At 37.7% G+C, this 21,441-nt stretch overlaps 1 protein-coding gene across 1 annotated transcript; it reads left to right on the forward strand.

The window, feature by feature from the left end:
- The first annotated feature begins 7,320 nt into the window (after nucleotides 1-7,320).
- Nucleotides 7,321-18,968, forward strand: LOC124165487. Its single transcript, XM_046542926.1, has 5 exons — nucleotides 7,321-7,425; nucleotides 11,116-11,285; nucleotides 13,318-13,737; nucleotides 15,517-15,761; nucleotides 18,407-18,968. The coding sequence occupies exons 2-5, from the start codon at nucleotides 11,139-11,141 to the stop codon at nucleotides 18,531-18,533; spliced, it is 939 nt and encodes a 312-aa protein (XP_046398882.1). The 5' UTR covers nucleotides 7,321-7,425; nucleotides 11,116-11,138; the 3' UTR covers nucleotides 18,534-18,968.
- The last annotated feature ends 2,473 nt before the right edge of the window (nucleotides 18,969-21,441 follow it).

Below are 21,441 nucleotides of genomic sequence, written 5' to 3' on the forward strand. Positions count from 1 at the left end.
GAGAAATTAACTAATCGCTATAAGTTTATTGCGTTTCTTTTGAAGCGTTGTTGTTTCGCGTGTGCGTGGAAAAAAGCAGAGCGAGTTTGCCGCTTCCAGTTTTCCCGAGTCTTGAACGCACGGCGCCATCTTTATTTCGATAAAAAAAATCGAAATGCCTAATTTTTGAGGGAGTTATCCGTGGGACCAATTCTGAGTCATGAACGCATGTAATATATAAATTTATTTATATTCATAATGAAAAATCGCATGATATAACGTTATCATAGGCACGCTTCCCAATTCATGAGCATTTCCTATGCATAGAATAATTTATTTTTCTAGCATTTGCACACTAGATAGGATGACTTCGTAATTTTCCGCCTTTGGCCATGAGGGAAAAGTAGATGGTGTCGTCATTCACGGTTTGTCTAGTATCTAGGAGGGTATTTTATTAGTGAAACCGTGTCTAGCTTTATAAGGCGCGCAGAAGGAACGAGGAGGTTATTCTGTGCAGCTCCCCGATCACTATTTTCCTAGGCTAGACTTCTACCCCGGGGGCATATCCCGCCAGCTGTCTAGAGCTCCCTTTTTCGACCTGGGAAGGTCTTTCATTTTTTCAAAGCGGACTATCAAATACATTCGCCCCATGAATGGCCTATCACGGTCAGTTGCAATATATTAAGTACCCAAATTTTTGCAACCGTATTCGCAAATGTAACCTTTGTTTTGAGAAATATATATTCATAGATCAACCAGTTCTTCACGAACATAAATACAACAAAAATTATTTCCCCAAGTGAGTCTGAATTTGAGGCATCTTGGAGATATCCTACCGTCACAAAAACTATCGCTAATTAATCCTTTTTTCGTTGCAAATTTTTCTCACTTTTCGATTTTCGCAAATTGATGACTATAGTTGCATGCTTTCACTTTCGTTGCGAATCAATACGCACCGTATGCAAGCGCAGTCACCGGAAATCATCATTTTTGGTTCGAGCGCGCAAAACCGTTCCACCATTCAGAATGCCAATGACTCGTATGCAATCAAGACGACGTGAATTTAGATGCATTGTGCATCGGCACGAATCACGGATGCGACGCTAGATCGTTTGGAAAACACGCATCGCTTACATTCGCTCGGAGCTCGTCGTTCAAATGGCCTGTTCAGGATGAAAAAAACTGCACGATCAACGCTCGCCAGTCTTCTCGATTGGCAACACACACATCGCTGGCCTTCCCACTACCACTCCACTCAATCGTTCCCAAACCAGTCGCGAAAAACCTGGGACTAGGACAAGGAAGAAGGTCCGTGCGATGACGGAATCGGGAGCTACGATGCCGAGGCGAACATAGTGGGCGAGAAGGTTTATTAGTCAGATTGCTTGCTTTTCTCTCGGAGCCGACCGACTGAAGCTAGCGCGGCGAACCCCTCGCCCGCCGCCAAAAACCAACGTGAATGCGGCGTCAGCGACAAAACGAAAAGTCCGCGCGTTAGGCGAATAGAAAGCGGCAGGAGGTAACTCTGCGTGAAGGGCAAAGAGAGCGGATTGCAGCTGGCACTGCTGAGGGAAGGCTCTTCCTCGCGTCTGGATTGCCCCGAGACGCGCGGCGAGAAAAAGACACCGACTGCCATCTACCATCTGATCGGCGAACTCAAAGGAGGAACCTTGCTTCCTGCGAGGTCGTTCGCAAGGGAAGGGTTTGCATTTCCTATGGTAAATGAAGCACACTTTTGATGCAATACTTTCAATGACTTGTTGGTGCTATTGGCATAGCAACACAGACTATCGTTGCCAGCTCATAAGATCTAATTACGATATGATAATTGAAAAATTAAGTTATTCGTTTTGTTTTATGGGGTTATGGTAATCGATAATTCAAATTCACAGAAACTTTTCGAATTTTCGCAACTAATGATAATGAAAAATTCAAAAGCCGGTGTTACTTTCAATTATTGACGCCAAAGATATCCAAGAAAACAATTCCATAACAGTAAAGTGGACAAGAATAACTAACACATTAAAAAGCTTCCATTAAAAAAGTAAACGTTAATGGAATTTATGTGGATTTAAAGAGCGGACAAGTTTTTTCTGTATACGATAGAATCCGGCATTTGTGCTATTAGTTCATATTCTGCATAAGGACAAGACTATTGTTGATGTTTTTCACGTTTATTATCCGTTGTCTTGAAACACCCCGCCATATCTTGCGACTGCCGCGCCCACATCAGCTGTCTCCGCCTAGACGTGCTAGACGCCTAGATTCAAGGTCGCCCTTACTTATACCACCATCCTAGTCGTGCAGCCAGTAAGAATTTCCTAGCAAAATCCAGTTTCCTAGTTGTGCATGCCAGATAGGAGAGAATAAAAACATCAGAGGTAAAAGTACTGAGAGAGAAAAACTGTAGCATTATTATGCATAACTTCGTGAGCCTTCATCATAGCAAATTTTAATTTTAGATTAATTTCTCCACTTTCGATAATTTATGCAATTCTATTTGTCAATTTTCTCCTCGAAGCCTCGCCAGCCATTTTGTTTTCTCTCCTATGATGGGAAAAGGGACACGCGCGCCGACGGAACGGAGATTTTGTGGGAGCAGGCGAGCAGAAGGAGGCGGGAGGTGTTCTCGTGATGCGGGCCGGCCCAAGATCGGAACGGCACTTCACTCGGCTATCATAGGCGACGGGACGTTTTGAGTGCCGACGCCGCCCAGAACGAGGAGGGGAAAGTAGGGGGATCTTATTCGAACGCGATGGCGGGCAGTAGAGGAGGACGTTCACGCAAGTTCGGCGAGCAAAACCGTCAAAGAAAATCACTCGCTTGTGGCGTCAAGTAAATGGGTTCATTCGTGTGTGTTGGTCACATTAGTGATTTTTAAGTTAAATATGCAGTTTCTGGAGTAATTGGTTGGAAATATTTGATTTTTTTTACGTAAAATGAAAAGGATAAGCCTATTCTCACACTTCTTTATTCCAACCGACTCAGGTTTCGGCACATAATGCCTTTAAAACAGCCGTGCCGAAACATGGGAAATGCCTGGTTTCGGCATGTGCCGAAACCAGGGTCGATTGGAATAAATAAATGTGGAAATAGTCTAGTCCTTTTCATTATGTTAATAATTGGCGGTGTTGTTTCGCATTCATGCGATTTGTGTTTTCCTTTTGTTTTGTTTATTGGATTGTTGTCACTAGAGTCGAAGTAGACGTAATAAAAAGGAGAATCTAACATGTTGAACAAGTTTAGGTGTTTCATTGTCCGATTTCATTTTATGACTTTATTTTCATTTATTACTTGGTTCTCTAATGTGCCTTACAAAGATTGAAAGTGTGGTAGTTATACCATTGAGGGTAGCAAGGTTTTTTGTAGGTGCGATGAACTATATGGAAGATCAATAATCTGTGATTGGAGAGACAAGTGCTGCCAAGCAAGATTTCAGAGCTTTGAGATCGGTTACATTCATATAGCGGTAGAGAAAACATAAAAAAAGACATGGCATTGCTTTTGAACGATTGAATATACCCTAAGAATTTCAGCTTTTATCTGCTATGGCACTTAAATATTTCACGATCGAAAAACGTAGGAGGGGCTTCGAATGTAGAAAATAGTCATATTGAATAGGACGTTTCATAGAAAGTGAAATTGCACCAATTGCATTTCCTGGGATATTTCCAAGTCACGCAATAGCGATCAAAAGTAAGGAATTTTGAAGGTATTTGCAGTGTGATATGTTATTCTGGTGAAGGCTTTCTAATTGAGAAAAATGAAAAAAAGTGTTGCAGTGACCATTGGCTGAAAATATTTTTTTCGATTAAATAAATAGTTACAACACGATAGAACTGAAAATTGATAAATTTATTCTAGCCTATCAAAGAAAAATTACAAAATTATTTATTTGTCATAATTCATCTTAAAAAGCAATTCTTTGCTCGAATTCACGAAGTGGTTTCCCCATATTTTCATATTATTTTGTTTTTCTACGCAACTTTTGGCAAGTGAAAAATGTTCTAAGCTGAGTAATTAAGGGTGTAATAAGTTTCAAATTCGTCGAAGTTCCGCAGAATTGTAATTATAGGGTGCACGAAGACCAATACTACATGGTTTCATCTTTATTTTCCCATAAATGGAAAACAATAAAATTACCTTTAAAATGAGGCGTTAATTATTATAGTAATGTGCTCACAGATCGAAATATGATTGTTTCAAGTACAGCAGTATTTCATTTGACGCTAGCAATTCTGTGCCAATTATTTTCTTAAAATTTTCATGGGACTAATATCCGTATGTAGAAAGAGTCACACGAGTCCGGTAAAGTTTAGGATGAAATGATAGACCACCAGAATTAACACAATTTCTAAGTTTACGTTCACTTTTAATGAATGGCTGGTATGAGAGCTCTCTGCAGATTATAATACCCTGGAAAAATGTTAATCGACAGTTAAGAAATTTTAATTTTATCAAGTGATCTTATATACGATCGCTGTGCCGACTTGCCCGCGGTTAGACTTTACGGAGTTGCCATGGTCCGTATATGAGGACCATGGGAGTAGTGGGATATCCAGGAATTTCGTTCGGCCGGGGGAGGTGTCCAAACCCAGGGTGGAAAATGTTTTAAAAACAAGGTACTAAGTGGAGGGTTTTAAACTAATTTTAACACTTTTCATAATCGAAAAAACTTCATTTGTCAAATGAATATTTTGAAAATTCATGATTTTTCTATATTTTATTTTCTTTTATGAAGGAAAGAAATTGTGTTTTTATATTTCGGGGGGGGGGGGGGCGAAAGGGGTCCGCATCCCCCTAAACCCCCCCCCCCCCTCGCTATGCAACTGCATGGGAGTTGCCTTTCGTCACCTCCACACATGAGCTCAAATAAGATCAAGCGAGCAGAATCGCGCCACGGGAAATGAAACCATAAGATTTGCGATTAATTTGAGAATTTATTGAGTTATGACTCCAATATAAACGTAGGTATAAAAATGTTACGCAGTAATTTTGTAAGCGGACTCAGCGAAACCAGTGACCTTACAAAACCTTTCAGTGAGCCTTCGTTTCTAAAAGCCGTTTTAGACGGGGCAATTAACTTGCAAAATCTGACATGTGTACGAAAGCGCAGTCAAAATTGCGCCGTGTAAAACGGTGAGTGCTGTAAAGAATACGAGAATGCGCAGACGAGAAATTGTTCTAAATTCGCTCGTGCATTCGCTCAATTGCACGCCATAATGAGAAATTAATGCAGTACTAACCTGCACAATTACGTGACGCGTGTACGACGGCCTTATGGAGCATTACTAGTGCACGACCGGCCTTCTTTCCAAGGCCCAAAACTACTTACATTCATATTACTTTATTTACATTCAAATAAATCAAAAAGTGTTTCTATCAGTTTTAATTTTTCTTTCGAGTTAAACTGTAGGAATAGATAAATTTTCAACATTTTCGTTATTTAACAACAAGATATGCGTTCAAAAAATACACAAAAGCCATTTTATTGGTCTGCATAAATGTTTGCAACTAATTGCGGAAGATGTATGCTTTAGACGAAGTACTTTTTCCTAGGTTGAGTTACAAAGTTCATGAAGTTGACAAAACGGCTAATTTTACGGTGCGCGAGTCATGTATTGCACTAATGTGTCTACATTTTTTAATTTTTCACAAAGTAAAGAATGTAAATCAGAATTTATAATAAAGTTTATTAAAAATGACGTATTATTTATCATTATTGCATGCACTGAAGCCCAAATATAAATTTGCAAAGTTCAGCGACACAATTTTGACGTCGACGGAAAGGCGGGGCGGAGCGGGCACGTGCCCTGGGCGGCAGATTTCAGGGGGCGGTAAAATTTGAAAAGATCATTTAAAAAGTCATTAAAATTTTCTAATTAAATTATTTAACAAAAATTATGAACTATTAATTAGTAATATTAATTAAACTTCTAAATAGCCAACATACGGGGCCGGTTTTATAATGTGTGGTTAGCCTTAATCGGAGCATGGTACAGCCAAAACCTTAGCTGGAGAATGTTAGTAAGTTACAGTAAGTAAAAGTAATTAAAAATAACGTTTAGTTAAACTCATAATCTCTAATCCAAGGATGTGTTAACTCCAGTTTTTATGCTCCGCAAAATTTTAACCAGACATTATAAAACCGGCCCACGGTGTGTAATTTTAACTAATGCATCCCAAATGAATAGCCTGCGGATGTATTATACAGGTATTTTAGAGGTGGGGTTGGGGGATGGATGGAGGATCAGGTGTGGGGGTTGGCAAACTGATATTTTCCCCCCTGACAGAACTCATGTTCCGACTCTGTTCTTTCCTGACGCATTACCTGGATAAAAGAGGGAATAGTGTCTTGAAATTTTCAGGGTATAAAGGGCATTTAGCCAGAAATTTGCTTCTGGCGGTGCTCTAGTGGTATGCATGCATTCAATCCGGTAAATTGTTGTCGATATGTTCGTGTCAAACTATCATATTATTGTATTATTTCAGTTATTAATTTCGTTTGCATGATGTTGAAATTTCGTTGTCACCACTCTCCCCCGCTAGCCTTGATTTTAGGTATGCCCTTGATCATAGGCGAATTAGGGGGTGCAGCACTGGGGGTCCCTTTACTCCCCCAGTCGCTTAAAAAATAGACAAGATTTTTAATACAGCTATCTTCACGTTAGTTTTGTTTTGTGAGTTACGTAGCCTCAATTGTTTAATTTCTTATTTCTAACTTTCTTCATAAAATGAAGAGAATATTTCGTACAGTAATTGTTGTGTGTTGTTTTTAATCTCAAGCATGAGAAGGTCGTTTGCCTGTCAGTCCCTTGTGCCCCGCCCCCAGAAAAAATACTGTATCCGTCCTTGCCCTTGATCACGTAATCTGAGATATAACCATTTCAATCTTGATCCAGAAATTTTTTCGTGTATTTATATTCACCGATTGTGAGTTCCGTGCCCGGTTCAACATCTACGGTGGTAGAATGAACGAAACTGCGCGTTGGGCCCAAGGGGGTTGAGCAGTAGAAGATTGACGTCATTAACTCTCTCATATCCTTTCCGTGCGGGGTTTATGAACTTTGATCTATGACCGCATATGTATTGAAAAAAATTTGTGTACAAAATGAAAATCGGAAAAATATTTGTCTTTTTGAACTTTTCGTACTCCATTGGATTCGGTACCTATCGAAATTCGTCGAACGAGCCTATTCTGCTAATTTTAAAGTAGGTCACTTTAGCTATAAAACTTTATCACTCCTATCAGCGTCTCTTATCAGAATTCTATCCGGACCTTATCAAACAATGCTCTGAGCGTAAAAGATACCTCTTCAGCCCGATGAATGATTGAACGATGGCAAACAGAATGATAAGACACTTGCCTACAAATTTAAATGCATTGCCATGATTCTCTCATTCAGTGATTTTTGGTACGACGTTCCACGCTGAAGTTACATTAAGGTAAGTGTATTTTCTCATATTAAACTGTTTAGTTCGTATTATAGTAGCGCGCTCGCAAACCGGAACATAAACGTTTTAAGTATTGCGGTGTCTCATTTTGATGCCGTCAGAAGTTAATTTTGTGTCAGTTATTTCCTTAATCATTGTGGTCGCAACTTTTTAAAAACTCTGCAGATAGTTTTCTTGATGCAATTAAATATAGTTCTGAAGACTTTGTCATGTATCTCTTCCTTCTAAAGATGGAAAAATCAAATATTGATAAATTTTGCGGAATCACTATTAATTAATTATTGCCATTACTGTTCATTCTGTAGTAATGTGATGCATGCTTTGGCGGTTGTCCTTATTTTTTTATGCATTCAAATTTTCAATTTCATTCCCATTAATTATCTTAAATGTGACTATCAATGTCACGATAATTTTAGCCACATTTATTGAAAATACAGAGATTGCTTAACTATACTAAATACAGTAGCAGTCAATTTTGTTTACCCGTTGCGGAGAAATAATTTTTGAAGGGACCTCAGTTTACTTAATTTTTATGGATGAACAACCGCTATTAAAATATTTTTGGATGAATTTTAGCCGCACCCCCTAAACTATTGTCTCTCTGCCCTATTCTTATGTAGTACCTTTTTAATGAAGACAGCACCAGACAATGATTAGTCTGGAGGGCTCATTGGTGGAGAGGGTACAATTCTGGGGGGGAGAGTTCATTGAGATCAGTGGCGCAGCGAGGGGGGATTTTGGGGGATAAAACCCCCCTAGAGCTCAGAGAAATTTTTACGTTTAATCCATTTTGCTTATTTGGATCAGTATTACTCATAGAATTATTATTATTACAGTATTCTACCGATTAAGGTAGGTTTCCATGGAGTACTAAAGTAGTGATCTGGGAGCCTCCCTTTACTTCCAAGTGTTAGAATTTATCAAATATCCCTCAGAAAGCCGTAAAACTCGCCATTTTGAACCATTATTCTTCAATTTTTTTCTGGGGGAGGGCCCCCGCAACTCCTGCTTACCGTGGTGGGTATGCAATACCCTCACACCCGTAAGTTTTAGTTGCACCTAAAACCCTCCCTAACCTTAATTCCTCGCTGCGCCCCTGATTGGGATGGATTACACTTATCTCTCAAACATTTTGGGGGGGTTTGAAACTTTTGCACCTCCACTAACTATGACCTTGCATACTATTTTTATATATAAAATCCGAAAGTTCAAGCGTATTGGAGTGGAATTTTTCCATATTGAAATAAATACTGGCAAATTTCCAGATTATAAAATTTATTACGACCTAGGTTTCAATGTTGCAACATAATAACTTGACTGATCATTGACTATTCTTACTACATCTTCAAGATTAATGTAGTAAGAGCAGTGAACCTTGAAGATGAACACTAAAATCTTGGTCACAATAAATTTTATAACCGTGGAAAATTGCAAGAAATTATTTCAATATTTTTATATAACTGAGGGCACAGTATGAAAATAGCGTAAATAATTTGATTTTAACTTGAACTCCTTTCTGTTGCCAAGCCCTGGCCATATTAAAATGATAAAGGGTCATTTCATTGATCCGTTATGTCAGCTACTTAATTGCAATTTTAATGGATTCGGTGTGAGAATTGTAAAATAGATTTCCTAAAGAAATGTCCTGAATAGTGGCGTAGCCAGGAATTTTGCTCGGGGGGGTCTAAAACCAGGGGAGGAAATTTTTGGAAAACAGGGTATTAATTAATGGGTTTTAAACTAATTTTAACACTTTTCATGACCAAAAAAACTACATCTGTTAAAGAAATATTTTGTAAATTCATGATTATTTAATGCATATTTTGTTTTCTTTTATGAAGGAAAATAATTGTGTTTTTATATTTTGGGGGGGTCCGGACCCACCACCTGGCTATGCCACTGTTCCTGAATATGGTTATACGGAGTAGAATAGAATTTCTGCAAAAGTAAAATTGTATCCAGTTTGTACGTGGTTAAGTATATTTCATGAGAAATAGCTCCTTCACAATAGCTACTGGAAAATTTGTAGCATACATTTTTAGGGAAAAATTTCTTTTGTACTCCACCACCACTAAGTAAATGAGAAAGAAAATAGTGAAAGTTGCTACCTGCTGGAGAAGCCAGTAACCACATCAATGACTTGGTGTCAGGGATGTAAGATAACTTCCAGAGGACCTTGAGCCTATTTTCATCCTCTTTCCTAAGCTTCACATTTCCATTTCCTAAATTATGTACTACAATCCTCTCAGCAGCTAATATTAAATTTTAACTAAAATAGAGTGGAGTTGACTATCAGACAGCCATTAAAGAATATTTATTTTTCTTATTTCATATGCACCTGCAATTCCACATTAACACGTTGCGTACGGATGGCGAAAATTATCGTCATTTTTTTCCCGAACGTTCCGGATGGATGACGAAGATTCTCGTCATTTAGGCACGACAACCTAAACAATTTTAAAGCATACAATACGTATTCGTCAGTACGTTTTCAGTTGTTGTTCGTTATTCATAATAAATTGATGCATCATAACGTTTGATTGGATAAAGTTGTATTCTATAAATTAGCTTTTTAACAATGTTTAAAACAAAGGCATTGCACCCTAATAGGCACATATTTCCAATCTCGGCATTCCTAGGAATTTAAATACCCCGGTAAGCAACGTGTTAAAGAATGCACTTCTCCTGGTCAGATTCTTCACCAATCATTTATTTACATTCGTACACAATGACCCTCTCACTGGCTTTTTCCTGTTCATAAATGTGTCCTTTGTCATTGGAATCTTCTTTTCCGTATTCTTACTGTGTGCCCACGGAGAATAGAACTGTATCCTGAATCAGTGGCGTAGTGAGGGGGGTCCAGACTCCCCCAAAATATGAAAACACAATTACTTTTCTTCATAAAAGAAAACAAAATATTAAAAAATCATGAATTTACAACCAATTTCTTTGACAAATGAAGTTTTTTCAATTATAAAAAGTGTTAAAATTAGTTTAAAACTCTCTACTTAATACCCTGTTTTAAAAAATCCCTCCTGTTTTGGATATCCCCCTAGTGAAATTCCTGGCTACCGTACTGTCCTGAATATGTTAACTTCACACCCCTAGGATAGTACTGGTTGAGCTTTACCTTCATCTATATAAACTGAGCTTAGGGTTGAATCACTGATTGAGTGACGCCTGTCCATTTTTCTCTAATTCATTGCTAAATGCATAGTTAAATTGTTTAAGCAATTTTAATATAAACTTCTAGAAGGCATTTGATTTAAAGTGACACATTCGGAACAATTAAACTTGGAAATCTAGGTAGAACCTGAGTGAAGGTTCATTTAAACAAGATTCCCAGTGAAAGCATCTGGTTTCCTATCATTCCAGTAGGTAGTTTGACACCTATGTTAATAGTTAGGTCTGTATTTGTCTCCATTTACTCAGGAGATAATAGCAGCTTATACCCAATAATGTTAGTGCTGAGCTGTGCTGTGATCCAGTGGAAAAACATATGAACTCTTCCCACAGTCGTTTTATTAAAAAACACTCAAAATGCATCTTCATCGTTTAAACCAAATGTATTTTAATGATCCATAACATTGGGCTTCAAACATATATGCTTATTACCACTAATCACTTATAATTTTCCAATATAAAAATATTTAAAAACTAAATTAAGATAATTGCTTTCAGGACTGTGGAATCCTATTGCATAAATGGCCACAAAACAGTGTCTGACGAGAGGAGAGGCTGTGAAATTTGTAAAAGAAAAGCTTGGACTAAACACCATTGAAGATGCCACCTTAGACTACCACACACTGCGTGAGATTCAGCGGCGGTTGATGAGTGAGGTGCCATTTCAGGTAAATGGAGAAAGTTAAGTTAACTGTAAACCTTTTCTAACCCTCTATTCACATAAAAATTAACTAGGGGCTTAGTCAAAGAAATTGAATACAAAGGAATTGAAAAAAAAATTGAAGAATTTATAAATAAAATTTTCATCATTATCATCATTATGAGACAGCAATCCAAACACTGGTTGGATGCTTGGGTGTACCCAGAATCAAAACTAGTAGGGGCAAAACTAGCTGTGGTCATTCAAGTTGTAACTTTTTTGCAAAGAAAAGGTTAATGAAACCAAAATTTTAAGGATATTATGGCAGAAATTTATTAGTTTTTATAATTATTTGCTTGAAAAAATAATGATTTTTATTTTAGTTCCATGTCTTATACTAATATCATTTTTCTTCAAAAGGAAAGTTTGTTCATAACTTTTCTTTTGAACTAAATTTATTTTCGCTTCTAGGGAGGAGCAGTTGCCCCCTGCCTGCCTCCCGCTGGGTACGCCCGTGGTAGGATGGAGCTCTTTACTCAATTCTCCTAACAGCTAATCTTGTACCACTTACATAGGTGTTCTTATAAAGAAACATGCTCCAAATTTAACTCCTACCGATATGCTTCCTAAATGAAACGCTTGAATTTTGAGCTGTTAAGATAATCCTCTTTTTGAAGATTGCCCTCTTGATGAATTTTGGAAATTATCCATTAAGAGGACCCACAAAAATTACACTCTCAAAATCATGATTGTTTTTCAGCAATTCTTTGTTTGATTTGACACAGCTCTCCACTTATATCTTTAACGAGCTTATCTTTTCACATTAATGTATTTCTCCCCTCAAACATACTTTCATTGCATTTGATGTATGTATTTTAACTAAAGGGGTCAAAATAGGGTGGTTTGCTATTTTTTTAATTGCCTAAATTAAAAGATTAGCACTCCTGGAGTATGTATTTCACGTTTTAAGAATAAAAATATCTATTTATAAGACGATATCCATTTTTCGTGATTAAATGAAAGTGAAAATTTTCAAGTGCACAAAAACGCGACAGCTAAGTATCAATGCTGGGGAAAGCCGGTGTGCCATCATTCTGGTTCTATCTGCCGCCATGTGAGGCCACCTTGGTGCGAAGCTATGAGCACCAATTAAATGCAGACTGCTAGCAGGTACTGCTTGCCATAAATAAGGATTATTAATACCCTATCAAACAAAGGAAACTTTCCTACCATAGCCAATTTTAATAGGTGATTATTAAGAGATGTTTCCCTGAGCTCTGTGCCACATGCATGCATTGATAATCTCAGATGATGTAAAACTCCTGACCACTCGTTTAGAATCTAGGTCCCTTTGACGTCACGTGGAGTGGCATCGCATGGGCACCAATCTGGCCTTTTTCAAATGAGGTTAAAATTGACCATTAACATTTGTCTAAGCTGGGATTTCTAAAACCAAATAATTTGTATATTATGAATACACTAATGTTGGGTAACGAATTGCAATCAATGCCTTTCATTTTCTTTGATGAAGGAAACTACCAGTGCTATTGTGATTTTCTTGAAATTTTTGTTTCCTTAAGCTTTTATTTATCACAACTTGAACAACCACGGTATGCTCCCCTCTAATTTTGATCCTGGGTTTGCCCTTGCCTGTGTGTACATGTATGCTGCAATTGTTTGTGCAAAGAAGAATATTTCTAATCATGCAACCAATACCATTATCATTGTTATTATACTAGGAGTGCTATAATCCTCTACCAAATATTTATAAGAACTAAAAACTCGAGTCATGCCTTATGATATATGGGCTTATTGTTATTTAATAAGCTTCCACAGGAAGTTAAGAGAGTAAAGACTATGTTCCTCTTCAAGTGCAAGCTTTGTGAGTTTCTTTTGAAGCACTTACTTTATTCTGTGGAGGAATATCTTCATATGTAACATTATTTTTCTTTCTTTATTTGCACTGTTTTTGTACCTTACTCACTCCTTAACTTGTCTTATATTTGTAAAAACAATTCACCACACAAATAAAAACCTTATATTGTTCTTAACATTTTCAGAATGTTTCCCTCATGATGATGCCACCGGAGAAGCGTTTCCCAACGGCAGAGGATGTGCTGACTAGCGGATTGTCACTCCTAGGAGGAACTTGCGAGCGCAACAACTGGTTTGCTTGCCTACTGCTAAAAGCATTAGGCTTTAACATTCACAATATAGCTGCTATTTACTGCAGTGAAAGGGAATTAGCAGACATGCACATGATGTGTGTCGTAAGAGGAGTGGCTGATCCCGATGACCCTCAGATTGCAGACCCACTCTTTCTTGTTGATGTTGCATCTGGCTTCCCATTGCCCCGACCAGTCCCTTTGCATAGACTACCGGTGACATTTCCGGAGACTGCAGGCCTAAGAGTTCGCTTTGCATGGCATGAGGATATGATACACAGGTTGCACTACTGCAAGGATCCGAGGCCGGATGAGGTATGTATGAACGACAATAGGGTAGTTTCCTTCATCAAAGAAAACAAAAGGCATTGATTGCGATTCGTTACCCACCATTAGTGTATTCATAATATACAAATTATTTGGTTTTAGAAATACCGGTTTAGATGAATGGCAAGGGTCAATTTTATTCTCATTTGAAAAAGGCCAGATTGGCGCCCATGCGATGCCACTCCACATGACGTCACAGGGACCTAGTTTCTGAACGAGTAGATAGGAGTTTTACATTGTCTGAGGTTACCAATGCGTGCATGAGGCACAGAGCTCAGGGAAACATGTCTTAAGAATCACCTATTAAAACTGGCTATAGCCTTATAAGGTCGAAAAGTTTTCTTCGTTTGATAAGGTATTAATAATCCTTATTTAAGCCAAGCGCTACCAGCTAGCATGATACTCTGCTACCTGCTAGCATCTTGCATTGTATCAGTGCTCAGAGCCTCGCCCCAAGGTCACCTCACTTGCGGCAGCGGGAACCAGAACGCTATCACACGGAGTTTTCCCGGCATTCATACTTAGCCATCACATTTTCACGCGCTTGAAAATTTTCACTTTTCATTTAATCGCAAAAAATAGATATCATCATTTAAAAATCTAAAAGCATGAAACATGTACTCCAGGAGTAATAATCTTTCGATTTAGGCAACAAAAAAATAATAGGAAACCACCCTACTGAGCAGTGGTGGCTATCTCTCCACCCAAGCTTGGAATAATTAGGTTGAGATATTAAATCCTTTTGCACTGAAAGTCAGCTACAGTCGACAAGCATTTTCATATGCAAAAGACCTAAGGTCAGGAGTAGCCGGTGTGTATTTTTCAATGCAGACAACAGAATGTTGACTCTGGCCGATGCGGGGAAGGGAAGTGACCACTGAGGCAGCGATAGTCAGAGGTATTTAGGCACTGCCTGAGACCCAGCTTTGCAAAACCCTAGTGCCTCTCCTTGACAATTGGGCCCAACTCTTCTACTCATTTAGGATCCTCTTCCTGACAGGATTCAAGGGTGAAGTGGTTGAATTGTGAATGATTTTTGCGAGGACAAATTTGGTGCATACATTTTTTAAATATACATATTGAAATTAATTCTTTGTTTTTTTGTGGAAGTAACTTTAAATCAAGTTTGAGTGTAGCTTGGAAAACATTTTCCTTTTCGTAGGTACCAGCCGGAAAGGGTTAATTAGCTTCAGTAAATATGTCCAAAGACAGGAAATCCAAATGGAAATCAAGTTGGAAGCAGGAACGTAGCCAGGGGGAGTGCTTTGGGGGCCTTCCAAAATTTTTTCCTTAGCAGGGGCTACCCTATATAAATCCCTTAAGGACACAACTAGACCAGGAACACATAAGTAAGGGCACATACTAAGGTGCATTGGTGCAGCACAAATTACCTGATGAGAGCACCTATGTTGAAGTACATACATTGGAAACATGGAAGTACATATAGGAAATAAGTCTGTGGAAGGAAACAAAGTCACTATTTTATTTGTGTAAATCTTTCCTATCTCTGATACTACTCCTAAGAAGCAATAATACATTTGTATTTTTTCTCCATCAATATTAACAGTCATCAATCCAAAGATTGGCTTGATGTAGCTTTCTAATCAATTCTACCATGCTCTAAAGAATGCCATCACGTTTTTCATGTTATTGGTTGAATTAGATAATAGGTATGTACGAGGCAAGCCTATGCTATATCGAAGATGTAAGCTGTTTATTTTTCATCATTCATTTTGAGATTCGTAAAATATTGATTTTTAATGCCAGAAACACCCTAGCCTGGATGGATGGCAAGTTATAATGAAATTCAACACTAGCCCAAGAGATCCAGCCTCTTTGAAGGATGGAATGAATGTAACTTTCCTGGCAGATCCTCCCCTGGATTTCCTCAAGTCATTCCGGTTATTCAGGTGGCCTCATGGGAAGGATTGGGCTGTTGCATTCCGTGACAATGAGCTAATGTTTTTTGGAGAAAATTTCCCTGCGCCAACAAGTAACAAGGATGAGAATGAGTAAGAATTATTAATTACTTTTAACTTTATATCTATGTCAGGTATGACATAAGGGCGTACCCACGATCAAATCTAGGGGGGGGGGGGGGAGGGGAGCAAGCCATGGTAGTTCAAGTAGTAGGTAAGATTTAAGCATTGAAAAGGTGAATGAAATCAACATTTTAAGGAAACTGTTACAGCTCTTTATTAGTTTTTAAAATTATTTGCTTGGAAAAAAATGGTTGTTCAAGTTGTAGTTAAGATTTAAGCATTGAAAAGGTGAATGAAATCAACATTTTAAGGTAACTGTAACAGCTCTTTATTAGTTTTTAAAATTATTTGCTTGAAAAAATATTATATTCCTTTAAGACATTTGCAATTTTTGCATCTAGGGGGGGCAGCCCCTCCTACCCCTTGGTGGGTACGCCCATGGTATGACACAAGCTATCTAAGATTTGGTTTATTTGTGAACTGAGTGAGATTCAAATCAATAGTTCATGAGTTCACTTTATTGAATGGTGACATGATAGATCCAAAAATAAATGTAGTTAAATTCCATACAGTATTTCTTAAAAAATTCTACTGGTTTTGACCTCCTCAGGATATTTCGATAATGACCTGAAAAGGTCGAAACTAGTAGAGCACCTACTGTGTGGAATATAACAATATTTATTTATTTTTGAATTTATGAGTGAGTTTGGTAAAAATGCCATATTTCTATCTCCATGAATGGATTATGATTGTTGTTTTGGAGGACAGATCATTCATTACTTCACGTGGCACCCTGGTGATACACAATACTTTTCAGCTTTAAGATGTCTGAGGCCTGATTAGCATATTCAAGTGGCTTATAGATGTTCATCAAATATTTTCAAATATTATTTGAGAAGTTGGTGAAATAAAAACTTTCATTGGAGAGCCAACTTTAAGATTACTATATTTTCAATATTTCCATAAATTATAGGGGTGCTGGAGACTTGTAATTCATCATTGTCTCTGCCCAAAATCTCAAGGGGAAAAGTAAAGGAGGGATTATATTCGAGTGAGTTATTTTTTTCCAAAATTTGACCCTCAGCAATGAAAGGAAGGATTACATTTGGATACATAAGGTGTTATACAGATGTTGTCACATCTTAGCCATCATTTGGGCTTTCAATTAATGATACCATCCTTCATGATCATTGTCTCTGAGATAGCACTTTTAAGGCCCATTTGTATTGTAATACAGTAGTATTGAATTTATCTGCCAAAAAGCTAGTTAAACTTTAATTGTGACTGACAAATTCCAAAATGTGTCAGAATAGCTTTGCTTAATCACATATAATTATTACAACCTCTATATATCTATGTGAAAAAACAAAGCTTTTCATATTATTAGAAAGATTAGTGAATTCCACAAAGTCACTTCCTTGACAATAGATTATTTTGTGTGGTCTTCAGATTCATGTAAAATTTCAAACATCACTTTAATATCCAATATCATGGAAGGAAGGGGATAAAGGATTATAGATTGGGTAAGGGGGTCTGGGCTTCGGTTTCAGAAAAGTCAATGAGGGGGATTAATATGGAGCCTGGTGTGTGGAGTCATTGGGAGTGGTTTTTGGGAAGTTTACTGGGGGTAGGTATGAGGAGTTAGATGGGATTGTTTGTCACTTTTCAAAGGCAAAGTCGCTGACCTTGGTGGTGGTAGGGTGAAGTCCTTGCCTGACAAACCGAACGTGGATTCGAGTCCTGTGTGGGTAAGCTGCCCTAACAAGGGCATGGATTTAATTGGATTAGATTTAATCATTTAGAGCAGGGGTCTCCAAAATATGGCCCGCGAAGGGCTTTAATCCGGCCCGCTCATTCGTTTCAAGTAGTGCGACGTTGGTATCGAATTGTTGTACTTCAGTAATTGGCAAATTTGCTATCTGTCCCGCGGGGTGATTTGAAACTTGGAATGTGGCCCTCATGGCCTAGTAAATTGGAGACCCCTGATTTAGAGTATTGATTTATTGTTGCTTCAAGTGAAATTGAATGCAAAGGATAACTATTCGACTGGTAGTCATCATTATAAGTGGTTGATATAAATTTTATCTTTAGGTGGCCAAGATCGATTTAAGTTTAGATTGTAGTAATTTTCAGAATACTATACTACCATGATTTTATACATGTAAAATGAACAAAAATTATGGGAGTACAGTAGCTCTACATCCCTTGATTTCCAGGTTCAAATCCCGGTCAAGGCGAATGATTTTTTTCTCTGTGGATTTTTCTCACAAAACATAAGTGCTCAAATGTCGAATTTGCTCACTGCTGAGAGCTACGGTAATACTGTACATCCATCTACTATGTAGAGCTACTGTACTCCCATGATTTTTGTTCATTTTACATGTATAAAATCATGGTAGTATATTATTCTTAAAATTACTAAAATCTAAACTCTTGACTGGACTCTAATCTTTCGACCAGAAATCAAGGGATCCAGGTTCGAATCCCGGTCAAGGTGTATGATTTTTTCTCGGCAGAGTTTTTGCACAATTTGTGAATTGCGGGTGACTCCGCTAAGTTATGACTGTGGCTAGTCCTGGTATACCTAAATATTTAATGTTTTTTTTAGTTTCCCATTTCAGGGGTCTTTGGGATCCCCATCTTCCCCTTATTAACATTTATGTTCTTTCTTGTAGGAGAAAGTGCAAAATATTGATTGAAGATTCTGAATTAGAGGCTAAGATAAGGGAATATTTTCCAACCCTTTGTCCCAAGCAACTAAAAGGAGCATTCAATAGAACAATGGAACTCAAGGGTAAATAGAGCTATTGAAGATGAAGATTAGTGAATTTCAGAATGAGATGTGAGAAAGTGACTCTCCTTGTTTCTGAGAGAATGGCTATAATAATGATAATTATTGGTGTTGTTGACCAGCGGTAGGAGATACAGTAAAAACTCAAGGGGGGCGGGGTGAAAAAGAAAAGATATCTTGAGAGAGCTACCTTTACTTTTGTTGTAATGACACATAATTACATAATTAAGTGGCATACAAAGTGTAAGAAAATTTTATTTAAATTGATAATATGCATATATAAGACAATGCCATCCCATCATACAAAAGAGTTACAATTGTGATTTTGCAATGTCAGGCAATGCAGGTGGCCCCTCAAGAGGGGGGCATGTGCCCAGTGGCGCCGACTCCATGGGGCCTGAGGGGGCCTGAGTCCCCTCAAAAATTCGTTATGGGTGTGAGGAAAAAATTTGTCAGGCTTGTCGATTTTCCCCGGAGTGTCCAGATATCGAGATTCGAGTTATCAGGGTTCTAATGTTGATTATGTGACTCTTCTAAAATGCTTAAAAAAAACTTAAAACTCACTACTTATAAAATTTCCCAGGGCAATATCCCCGGTTTGGGTCTCCCCAATATTTTTTGTAAGTTGGCATCCTTGCACGTGCCCCTCGTATCCCCCATATGGATCTGCCACTGTTGACCGGGCATTAGCATTAAACATGTAGTTGGTCATCCTGACAAAAAAGAATGCATTGATAAGGCATTAGGGAAGCCAACAGGATGGATGGTATTTCTGATGAGGTGGTGTATATGCAAGCCAGTGTGAATAGTGATGCATATTAGGATGAGTGTTTTCCAATGACTTCTGCCAATGAAAGACTTTGTGAGAGTGACTGATGAAATAAACTGTATTTACATTTATCTTATATGAATTTTTCCCTTCCAGACTTACAGATAGTGGCAAATTTGTCTCTTGTTTTGAAGCAAAATCATTCTTTGTTTTACCGTCCACATATGTGCAGGGTTGCCTAAACCTTTACCCTGGCTTACTTTCCAGAGCGTAATTGCTAAACACCCCAAAAATATGTAACTGAACCTCATTCCTATGACTCTTTTAATGAGTCTGTTTTTCTCTGGGCTACTTTTGTAGCATATGTTACTCTTTGTAGCTGATTTTTCTGATTTTTAAAAATTTATTACATTATTTTATTGTACATAATGCCTTACTCTGCCAAAGCTTTAAGAGCATTCCAAAAATTTAAATGGGTTATCATGTGCCATCAAACCCATTGGCAGCCCTGTTGTACCACCATATGCATATGTATTGTATCAAGCATGGGCTTGGCCAGCCTAACAGCCTCGGGTGCTATAAAACATTCAAATGATGCATAGGAGTTCCAAAATATGCTATTATCCTCTCCCAAATCCTTATATTCATGGCTGAATTACATAACCATGGCAATCTAGTGATGAGGTTGGTATGTGCACTGGAATATGGTATGGGGTTTTGTGACTAAATGGTCTGAAACATCTCAATATCCCTCCCATTCCTTGGAGAGATTTATCATTGCTTCATCTTCTGACTCAGTGCTTCAACCTGAAGGCTGGTTTGGTTTGGTGAGGGAAGATCTCACCCCAGAATAAGCTGCAGGCATCTAAATTTCACAATTTCAGGGTATGGCAGACAGTTCCTATAGCTAGAAAACCTTGTACTTCAAAGACTTTTAAGCATAGGCTGATCTGAAGGCTTCACCCAGCACCCTAAAGTCAGCAGCCTTGTGCTCTACCCACTGAGTGACCGTGCTGCCCATTTATCAGAAGTAGTGTATTTTGGTACTCGCATTTGAAACATTCTGGGTTAACCAATGATATGTGCGAATATTGAATAACAGAGGCAAAGCTATAGGATTCTATGATGGAATTATATGCATATAATTGGTCCATTAAAAGCAATCTCTTTGATTGATTGTGAGGTGGATAAAATAAAAAAGCATAAAATAACTATGATAACTACCTAATTATTCTTTAATCCAATCATTGACAATTTTTTTAATGAATTGCATATAAAAGCATGTGTTTTCCTACCCCACCTCCCTCACTCAGAGCCATTGCCTAAGAATCAGAAGCGTTCAAGTTATGAATCCCTTGAAACCAAAGAATTATGAAAAATTCAAGAGTTATTAGAAGTCAAATGGATGCAAGAGCATTCTGACAGATGGACATCAATGTATGTGCCATCCTATCATTTGTCAGTAATGACACATTAAGTGCTAAATCTGATATAGAAAATTAGTCATTATTTCTATCCGGAAGACAAAATTCCACAAAGGTAAGCTAGTATAAATTGAATTATTTGGATCCAAACTTGTCCTGTTTGAAAATATTCATTCCTATAACACGATATGAGGTCAGTCTCATTATTGGAATGGAAAATTTCAAACACTCCAAATTATGATGCATTGTGAGCCACTTGGAATCATATTTTCACCATGAAATCTGATTAGAATAATTTCTATCAGAATGAGGGGTGGTCTGGGGTGATTGGGGGCCCCCTTACCGGGATCCTCTCTGGGAAAATTTTAGGGAAAATCAGCCCAGGAATGGATTTTGATGGTATTCTGGCACTTAAAACCGGATAAAAGTTAATAAAAATAGCAATTTCATAAGAAAATATATTATGAAAAGTGAGAAATTTGCAGCATATAAAAATTAATAATGTTTTATCATTCTATTATCTATTATTTAACGCGCCGAAATCTAAATAAACCTCAGAAATATCTTTTTCGAATAACCTTTCCAAAAAGTATCAGGTTCTCCTTTGTCTTCTTACATCCTTTTATTTATTTATTATATAATCTTTTTAAACTGAGTATGCATACAGTGAAAATAAGCTAATGAAAAACGTAGAATTTTCTAATGGCAAAAAAATTTGGTTAAATT

Source organism: Ischnura elegans, chromosome 9 (genome assembly GCF_921293095.1).
Source record: "Ischnura elegans chromosome 9, ioIscEleg1.1, whole genome shotgun sequence".
Lineage (NCBI taxonomy): Eukaryota > Metazoa > Arthropoda > Insecta > Odonata > Coenagrionidae > Ischnura > Ischnura elegans.